At 38.0% G+C, this 10,198-nt stretch overlaps 1 protein-coding gene across 1 annotated transcript in view; it reads left to right on the top strand.

The window, feature by feature from the left end:
- Positions 1-10,198, top strand: part of LOC107751901 (dynein heavy chain 5, axonemal-like) — a 122,326-nt gene that overhangs the window by 55,758 nt on the left and 56,370 nt on the right. Inside the window, exons 48-53 of the mRNA XM_016567673.1 lie at positions 4,924-5,046; positions 5,576-5,789; positions 6,627-6,850; positions 7,321-7,519; positions 8,480-8,652; positions 9,058-9,188. Coding sequence (XP_016423159.1) covers positions 4,924-5,046; positions 5,576-5,789; positions 6,627-6,850; positions 7,321-7,519; positions 8,480-8,652; positions 9,058-9,188 — 1,064 coding nt within the window. The remainder of the gene's footprint in view (positions 1-4,923; positions 5,047-5,575; positions 5,790-6,626; positions 6,851-7,320; positions 7,520-8,479; positions 8,653-9,057; positions 9,189-10,198) is intronic.

Genomic DNA, 10,198 nt, shown 5'->3' with positions numbered 1-10,198 from the left:
TACGGCCGGGACAGGGCATCACAATATGGTAAGGGGCGTAACATTTCCGTCACACGCTTGAGGTATTCGGCCAATAACAACGCACTGGATAGCTGGCCAATCAGAGCACACCTCGCTTTTCAGACCGATGAGCTTCGAAAAAATCTACGCGTTTCAGAAAGGCGGGGCATAGAGAAGAATCAATAATGTACAGTATGTGGAAAATAATGTGTTTTTTGAACCTTAAACCACATAAACACATTTCATTACACCAAATAAACAAAATAATGTTCTTTTTAGCAACATCATATGACCCCTTTAAGATCTGACGCACAGATCCAATATAATGATACACATCCGATTTCTTTCTCATCGCGCGAGCACCGAATTGAGTTCGCTTTAGCCTGTTCTTGCAGTGGAATGGTTTAAAATCACTTGAGTGTGTAAACAAGTACAAATGATTAACTTTCACTTTATTATAGTTAAATTTTGCAGTAAATCCACGGATCACATGCGTGCCGAACCTCTAATCAATGTTGCCAACTTCTTTCAATGGAAAGTAGCTAAAGCCTGCTAGAAAAGTCATTAAATGTCGCTAGATGACGTCATGCGTTAATTAGCATATTCTTCACTTCATTGCGTCGTATTTGCATTCTGCCTAGTGTCAACCTTTTATGTTTGTTTGTCTCTCTCCTTCTCAGTTCTCCCATACTGAATTAATACAGCCAATTTCTCAATAAAACAGTTTTCATTGTTATATTTTTCTGTTTCTCTTGTCAGACAATGAGCTTAATAAGAAATAGTGGAACAACACAGCCCATTAAGGCTACACAACCAGCTCTCCCTTCCAAGCTGTTAATCTGCACTAAAATCCTGATTTAAAATCAAGACACCGTCAGACAAAATCAAATACACATAAGTTAAAGACAATGGCTGTGCTGTGATTTTGGCTATAATTACATGTAAAATGATAATTCAGGTTAGAAGCAACATAATATCTATTTTAACTGCACTTTGCCTATGTCTGCTAATACACTACTTTCTTTTTCTATTGGTCTCTGGAATTGTCAGTCTGCAGTAAACAAAGCAGATTTCATAACATATATTACTAGTCATTCAAGACTTAACCTCTTGGCCCTGACAGAGACGTGGATCAAAACAGAAGACACTGCTACTCCTGCAGCACTCTCCAATAATTTCTCATTTTCCCACACTCCCCGTCTGACTGGAAGAGTCTGTACTGGCTTATCTCTATTGCCAGTCTGCTGTAAACAAAGCAGATTTTATTACTTCTATTACAAGTCATTCAAGACTAAACCTCATGGCCCTGACAGAGACGTGGATCAAACCAGAGGACACTGCTACACCTGCAGCACTCTCCAATAATTTCTCATTTTCCCACACTCCCCGTCTGACTGGAAGAGTCTGTACTGGTCTGCTTATCTCTAATGATTGGAAATGTATTCCTTTACCTTCTCTGGGTATTAATAGCTCCTTTGAATCACATTCAGTCACTATTACCCACCCTTTTAACATCCATTTTGTAATTGTTTATTGACACCCAGGACCACAAGGTAACTTCTTGGATGAATTAGATGTGCTACTCTCAACCTTTCCTTAGGATGGTACTCCCCTAGTTATGCTTGGAGACTTCAACATCCACCTAGATGAACCTCAGGCTGCAGACTTCCACACTCTGCTTGCCTCCTTTGATCTCAAGAGAGTGTTAACTATGACTACTCACAAATCAGGCAACCAACTGGACCTTATTTACACACGACACTGCTCCACTGATCATGTACTGGTTACTCCACTGCACACCTCGGATCACTTCCTCCTCACTCTGTCTCCAAACTCATCCTTTCTAATCATCCTAATACTTTTCCGCTTGTTCCTATCCCATCTCATCTCCTTCAAGCCATTTCTCCTGCAGTTATACCTGAACTCACTCACTTCATTAACACATCCCTTCACACGGGTGTTTTTCCCTCAGCATTTAGACAGGCTCGTATAACCCCTCTACTTGCTATGCTGATGACACTCAACTCTACCTCTCATTCCATCCTGATGATCCGACGATAGCTGCTCGCATCTCAGCATGTCTAACAGACATTTCTTGTTGGATGACGGACCATCACCTTCAACTCAACCTGGCTAAGACAGAACTGCTTGTGGTTTCAACAAACCCATCACTTTATCAAAATTTCACCATCTAGTTAGGCTCATCAACCATAACTCCTTCAAAAACAGCTAGAAACCTTGGAGTTATGATTGATGATCAGCTGGCTTTCTCAGACCACATTGCTAAAATTGCCCGGTCCTGCAGATTTGCTTTATTCAACATCAAGAAAATCAGGCCCTTTCTTTCAGAACAAGCTTCACAACTCCTTGGTCAAGCTCTTGTTCTGTCCAGGTTGGACTATTGCAATGCTCTCTTGGCAGGTCTTCCAGCCAGTTCTATCAAACCTTTACAATTAATCCAGAACTTGGCAACAAGATACATTTTTAATGAGCGGAAAAGAATGCACGTCACACCTCTGTTTATCGATTTGCACTGGCTACCAATAGCTGCTCGCATAAAATTCAAGGCATTAATGTTTGCCTACAAAACCACCACTGGCTCTGCCCCCCTTTACCTAAATTCATTACTTCAGACTTCCCTCTAGAAGCTTGCATTCTGCAAGTGAACGTCGCTTTATCATGCCATCCCAAAGAGGCACAAAATCACTTTCACTGACTTTTAAATTAAATGTTCCCTCCTGGTGGAATGACCTGCCCAACTCAATCCGAGCAGCTGAGTCCTTAGCCATCTTCAAGAATCGGCTAAAAACACATTTCTTCCATCTTTATTTGACCCTCTAGCTGTAGGACTCTCTATTCTACCGTATTGTCCCGAATATAAGAAGATGTTTTTTTCTTGGAAATACATCTGAAAAAAACGTGGTCGTCTTATATTCAGGGTCTAGACTTTGACATGTCAATAATACACCCACAACAATAGGTGGCGCCAAATACGCATAAAACGAGTGTGCCATGAAATACGTAATGTAATGCGTGTTGTAAAGATCGCGAGTGAAAACAAAAGAAAAAGAAAACCTTACAGCTGCATGAGTCGTGACTGTCACGTTAGCCTGATGGGACCAAACTCCCTTTGTGATTTTAAAAGGTAAGGCAGTACCCAGATCTGAAGACTATAGTAAGATTTAACTTCTACTGTTAATAAGATGTTGGTAGGCTACTATTAGATGGATAGCCTAAATGTCCTAATTCAGATGGACTACCTGTTTTGTTTTGTTTTTTAATGGTATATCAAAAAGTGTATATTTTTAAAATGTGATTGTTGGTACATTTTACCAGTTTTTACCATACTTTCAAAACAAAAATTAAAATAGGAAAAATATGCAATATGAAAATAATTGAAGACAAAATGTGTTTTACTGAGAAAAAACAAGATTTGGTTTTTAAAAAGCCTTTTTCCAAAAGGTACAAATGGAAAAAGTCTTATAATCGGGGTCGTCTTATATTCGGGCCAATACAGTAATTCTATTCTTTAAAAAAAAAAACTTGCCCCTTTTAGACTTGCATTCTATTCATTTACTAACTGCTTGTTTTCTTAAAAAAAGCTTGCTCTATTCTTTTTCTATTCTATTTTTATATATTATATAATAAAAAAAAAAAACCTTGCTACGTGTACTGCGTTAAGCGAACTGAGACTTGTTATAGCACTTACATATCATTGCTCTCTTGTTGATTTTGATTGCTTCCATTGTCCTCATTTGTGAATCGCTTTGGATAAAAGCGTCTGCTAAATGACTAAATGTAAATGTAAACTGAAAGTGCTGCTCCTCTCAGTCACTCACTTAACAGAGCAGACGCAGAGAGGTGTGTGTGTGTGTGCAGCGGGAAAACAAAACTTTGTGCTCGTGTGGCAGTACCGGCGAGTCTCAGAGACTAAATAAGGTTTGTCCAACAAATCGCTAGATAATTCGCTAGGTGCTTTTTTGGAAAAAAGTCGCTAAATGGGTCTGAAAAGTCGCTAAATTTAGCGACAAAGTCACTAAGATGGCAATGCTGCCCCTAATTATAATACAACTATTTTCAACTATTTTCAATTTTCAACAATAAGAAGCATTACTTGAGCACCAATTCAGCATACACTGAAAATAAAAAAAATATTTACTGTATTTTGATGAGTGAGTGATGTGACGTGTGGCCAAGTATGGTGTCCCGGAATTTGTGCTCTGCATTTATCCCATCCAAGTGCACACACACAGCAGTGAGTAGTGAACACACACAAACACACACACACACAGTGAACACACACCCGGAGCAGTGGGCAGCCATTTTTGCTGCGGCGCCCGGGGAGCAGTTGTGTGTTTGGTGCCTTCCTCAAGGGCACCTCAGTCGTGGTATTGAGGGTGGAAGAGAGCACGTTTCATTCACTCCCCCACCTGCAATCCCTGCCGGTACCGACACTCGAACCGGTGACATTTGGGTTACAAGTCCGACTTCTCTAACCATTAGTCTACGGCTGCCCAAGATCAAATAAATGCAGCCTTGGTGAGCATAAAAGCACACATTTCATTTGAAAAAAATAAAAATAAATAAAAATAACGACCACAATTTTGAACAGTAGTGTGAAATATATACGTTAACAGCATTATAGTGTATTTACAGGTTTCGTAAAAAGTGTTATCTTTTGGGCAAATGTGACACCAAGAAACCCAAAATGAACTGAAAGCATCAGTGTGGGTAGCAATCCCTAGACTCAGATGTTAAGGGTTATTTAGCCTGGCTAATGGTTCCATCACATTCCCTACTTCATTATTCATTATTGACTGTGTTATTGATCCAAATCTAATCTGTGCTTCCTAATTTATGAGCAGCTGTTAGATGTATTTGTGTGTAATCTGCATGTTTATGACTGTTTCTGTGACTTTTTAGCGTTCTGTGGAGAGTTATGTAGATAAACGAATGGGAACCACGTATGGCCCTCCGGCAGGGAAAAAAATGTCCATCTTTATTGACGACATCAATATGCCTGTGATCAATGAGTGGGGTGACCAGGTAAGAAACTGCATATGAAAAAAGCTGCCTAAATAGTTCCTTTAAGCTGCATAATGTAACACACACTATTTGTATGTTTGTGCTTTTTTTATGTGGTAAAGTTTAATTCCCAAGAAGCACAGGTGAATTCATTAAACAGTTTCAAGACAAATACCTGCATCCTATTCACTAACCACCCAAAATAATTTTTTTAAGGTCTATCTGTGCTGTTACAGGCAAACAGGTCTCCTCAGCATTGTTTGCCTTGTATAATTTATGTTGCACTAATCTCTCCCTCTGAAAGCAGGTGGTAGACATTATTTTGTTTAAAGGAGACAGTTGTGTACATTTTCTGTTCGACATGTCAGCAGTCATTTATCAAATTATGATATAATACATTGTTGATTATAAATCAAGACACTTGATTTGCATAATTCCTTTTTAGTGCACTGGTGCTAAAACATCTACTCTCTCAATGTGGACTCTCTATTTGCAAAGTTTGAACAAAAAAAAAAAACATGTTGACAGAACCCATTTACTCTCTTCACAGGTCACCAATGAGATAGTTCGGCAGCTGATGGAGCAAAATGGCTTCTTTAACCTGGAGAAACCAGGAGAATTCACCAACATTGTGGATATCCAATTCTTGGCAGCTATGATCCATCCTGGAGGGGGACGAAATGACATTCCCCAGAGACTGAAGAGACAGTTTTCTATTTTCAACTGTACTCTTCCTTCCAATGCCTCCATAGACAAGATTTTTGGTTAGTATTATGGTCTGTCATTTGCAAAAAAAAAACCATTACTTTAGGATAAAAAAAAAAACTAAAGGGCACTTTGAAACACAATTGTTTCACCCCTTTGTCTCAAAATTGTAGCAATAACATGCAATCACAGACAGCATTATTCATCAATATTCAGCACACTACAAAATTTAGTCCAAATTGTAATCTTATTCTAAATATGACAGTATTTTGCTCTTTGTGGTTGTGTCATTGTTTCCTTCTTCAAATCTTTGCAGTTCTTTGGTTATGGAGCTGTAGGACATGCACAAAGTATTTCAAATTTACCATTGTTTATATATTGACATTTTAAAATAATCCATCAAATGATCTATTTAGACATGCATTTTAATATGCTATAAAAGGCAGACAAACCCCCAAAATAAGTATGTGGAACATGCTTCTTGGCTTGGCTCAGAGAAATATGATTTATCACATCTCATTTAATTCGGTCAAGGTTGTCAACAGCTTTGCTTAAGCAGAACCATTTTTGTAATTGCGTATTGATTCTGACTATGGGTTGTTGTTAGTGGTTCTCTCTCTGCTTGAAGGCCTGAATCTTTATATTGAAGATATAAGTGAATATTTATATCACAGTTTTGAAATGATATTTCAGGCTCACATGCAGGTTAGCCTCCAATCTCGATGTGTGTGTAATATTGTCACTTGTGACAATTGTCATTCTTATTCAGCTCAGTATTCTATCATTCAGAAAGGCCACATTTGCTCATTCTGTCCACTTTTGTGAATTTCCTGTCTGTTAACTACAATCCTTTCTCATTCACTTTAATATGCCATTTACATCTTTTGCTGCCACAGGTGTGATAGGCACTGGTCATTACTGTTCCCGTCGGGGATTTTCAGAAGAAGTACGCAATACAGTGGTCAGGCTGGTTCCACTGACTCGAAAACTATGGCAAATGACAAAGGTTAAAATGCTGCCCACTCCCGCCAACTTCCACTACATTTTTAACCTGCGTGACCTCTCCCGCATCTGGCAGGGAATGCTCAGCGTGACTGCAGAGGTTATTAGCTCGTCTGATGTGAGTGGAACTGTATTTCTGATCTTATTCAGACTCTCAAGGAACAATCTGAATGAAATTTCAGTAACCCATGATTACAGATTACATCATATTAAGCAAGTTGTATGTATGTATGTATTTCCTTTAATTGCCATCCATTTGTCCATTCTTGTATAGTTTTGATTGAGATTCCACTTAATAATTCTGATTCCTAAACTGATCCCTTAATTCCATTAATGATTCTACTTTATTTGATAACATGTAATACTTCTGGCTCAATAGATTCATTAATTTGCATATTAGACTACACTGGTTGCATTATGTTTGTTGTTGCCAGTAAGAAAAATACAATAGAAGTTCATGTTAACTGTTAATGGAATCAACTGTTAATGTAAACAACTTTCAATATTTTTGTTTATTCCCATATTCTTTCAATGAAACCCAACGTACATTGCTTAAACAGAAAGATTTTGTATAAAATATTGGTCCAGGTATTACTACGGCTGTGGAAGCATGAATGCAAACGTGTTATTGCTGACCGGTTTACTGCCCCAGAGGATGTGGCCTGGTTTGACTACACACTGGCCAAGCTGGTGGAAGAAGAGCTTGGGGAAGAAGAACGAATGGTGGTGGATCTTGGGGTGGATTCCTACTTTGTGGACTTTCTCAGAGATGCACCTGAGGCCACAGGTAATGATCAGAACAAATCCAAAACCAAATAAAAATCCAAATATAATGACAATGTTTTTTTATTATTAAATTGAGTAAAGTATTAAGTTACCAGTGCCAGTTCTGTCTAATAAATGTGTTTAGTAGCATTGTTCTTTGCTGTTTTTTTAGTATGCCGACAAGAGTAAAAATAACTTCCCTCTGGCATAACCAAGATGGTCACCAAAGAATTGACTTGCCTTAAAAGGACTTTGAACATGCCTATTAAGGACCTACCCAAATATTATTTGTATTAATTTGATTTTCGTTTAAAGGAACACGCTACTATTTTTGAAAATAGGCTCATTTTCCAACTCCCCTAGAGTTAAACAGTTGAGTTTTACCGTTTTTGAATCCATTCAGCCGATCTCCGGGTCTGGCGGTAGCACTTTTAGCTGTAGCTTAGCATAGATCATTGAATCTGATTAGACCGTTAGCATCTCGCTCAAAAATGACCAAAGAGTTTTGATATTTTTCCTATTTAAAACTTGACTCTTCTGTAGTTACATCGTGTACTAAGACCGACGGAAAATGAAAAGTTATTACGCAGCGCCTAGCTGAGAACTATTTTCAGGCGCTGCGTAATATCATTGCGCCTGCTGCACCCATGGTACGGCAGCAAAATTCCTTGATTATTACGCCGGAATGAGAGTATAGTTCCTAGCCATATCGGCCTAGAAAATCGCAACTTTTCATTTTCCGTCGGTCTTAGTACACGATGTAACTACAGAAGAGTCAAGTTTTAAATAGGAAAAATATCAAAACTCTTTGGTCATTTTTGAGAGAGATGCTAACGGTTTAATATTTATTTTCTATTATCTATTTTCAAAAATAGTGGAGTGTATGATATAAGTAAGATATTTCCTAACATTGCTTTCATAATATTTGCAACTTCTCTTCTGAATTGAAATGAAATATCTAGGACTGATGTATTATATACAGGTGAAGAGCCAGAGGAAACTGATTTCGACATGCCAAAAGTATACGAGCCCATCAAATCCTTTGATAGTCTAATGGAGAGGCTGAACATGTTTTTGAGTCATTATAACGAGAGTATCAGAGGAGCAGGCATGGATATGGTCTTCTTCAGGGATGCCATGATTCATCTGGTTAAGGTACATAGAATACAGTATCTTACTACACTGATGTTTCTTGTATCTCTGTATTGACAGCGTATTATCATCAGGGCTCAACCCTGGCCAGTTGAGTAATCCTGCCCTTGATATCATAAGAATGTTTTTTAGGGCTCAAAAAAAAAAAGAAAAGATAACCTTGCTATAAGATATTAGCATCATTCTAGCATGAAAAAGAAAAAGAAATGTAGTGCTCACAAGAAATTTAGATGATTCCAATTTATTTTTTCATGCTGATTACAGGACCTACACATGTCCTACTTTAGCGAAGAGTACACATAAGTACAAATAAGTTTCTTTATGTAAAGTGTGTGTATAAATGTTTTGCATGGTAATGAGGTTGCATCTGTCTCTACCTTTTTTCTCTCTTGCACACTCTTTCCCCAGATTTCTCGGATTATCAGGACCCCTCGGGGAAATGGCCTTCTGGTCGGTGTAGGGGGATCTGGAAAACAGAGTCTGACAAGACTAGCATCTTTCATCGCTGGCTACAAGACTTTCCAGATTACACTCACCCGGTGAGTCACCTTCACGTACTCAATCATTTATAGCCTCTTTATTCAAATTCACTTTTCCCCTCCAGATGAACAGTGTCTCTTGTTATTTGAGTAGCAGATCTACATCATCACATGTCTAGACAAGATTTATAATGCAACTCATTATTACATAGTAATAACATAGTTATAGCACAGTAATATACATGTGTCACTGTAATAGCAGTGCTTTTGTTGTCTATGTTTATGTCAAAAGTCAATAAGAACAATGTATATATATAATATATATAATACCAATACTACTATATATAATACCAATTCTACTATACAGTGCCTTGCGAATGTATTCATACTTTTTTTTGTTGCTGCCTTATGTTAAACTGCTTTAAATTAGTTTTTTTCCACAACTATCTACACTCCATACACCATAATTGTCAAGCAAAAAAACAGGTTTTTAACGTCTTTGCAAATTTATTAAAAATAAAAAAATAAAATGATTCCATTATCTGCGACAGTTGAAATTTAGCTCAGGGGCATTCATTTTGCTTGTAGATATTACTACACTTCAAGGGAAGTTAACCTGTGGCAAATTCAATTGAATGGGTATGATTTGGAAGGGCGCACACGTCTTAATAAAAGGTCTAACAGCTGATAATGCATATCAGAGCAAAAACCAAGCCCTGAGGACAAAAGAACTGCCTGTAGAGCTCAGAAACAGATTTGCGTCAAGCCACACATCTGTGGAAGAGTTCAGAAAAAAATTCTGCTTCATTGAAGGGTCACAGAAGCATGTAGTCTCTGTTACCCCTAATGGAAGAAGTTAGAAACAACCAGGACTCTTCCTAGAGCTGGCCAAACTGAGCAAATGATGGAGAAGATGGTTGAGCTCCATGATCATATGTGGAGATAGGAGAAATCTACAGAAGGACAAACATCAATGCAACACTCCACCGATCTGGGCTTTATGTGTGGCAAAACTCAATCCTCTCCTCAGTGAAGACACATGAAAACACACTTGGATTTTGCATAAAAAC

The sequence above is a fragment of the Sinocyclocheilus rhinocerous genome, unplaced genomic scaffold (assembly GCF_001515625.1).
Source record: "Sinocyclocheilus rhinocerous isolate Xijiao unplaced genomic scaffold, SAMN03320098_v1.1 scaffold752, whole genome shotgun sequence".
Taxonomy (NCBI): domain Eukaryota; kingdom Metazoa; phylum Chordata; class Actinopteri; order Cypriniformes; family Cyprinidae; genus Sinocyclocheilus; species Sinocyclocheilus rhinocerous.
The sequence above is the reverse complement of the archived record's forward strand: the minus strand, read 5'-3'. Positions and strand labels throughout refer to the sequence as shown.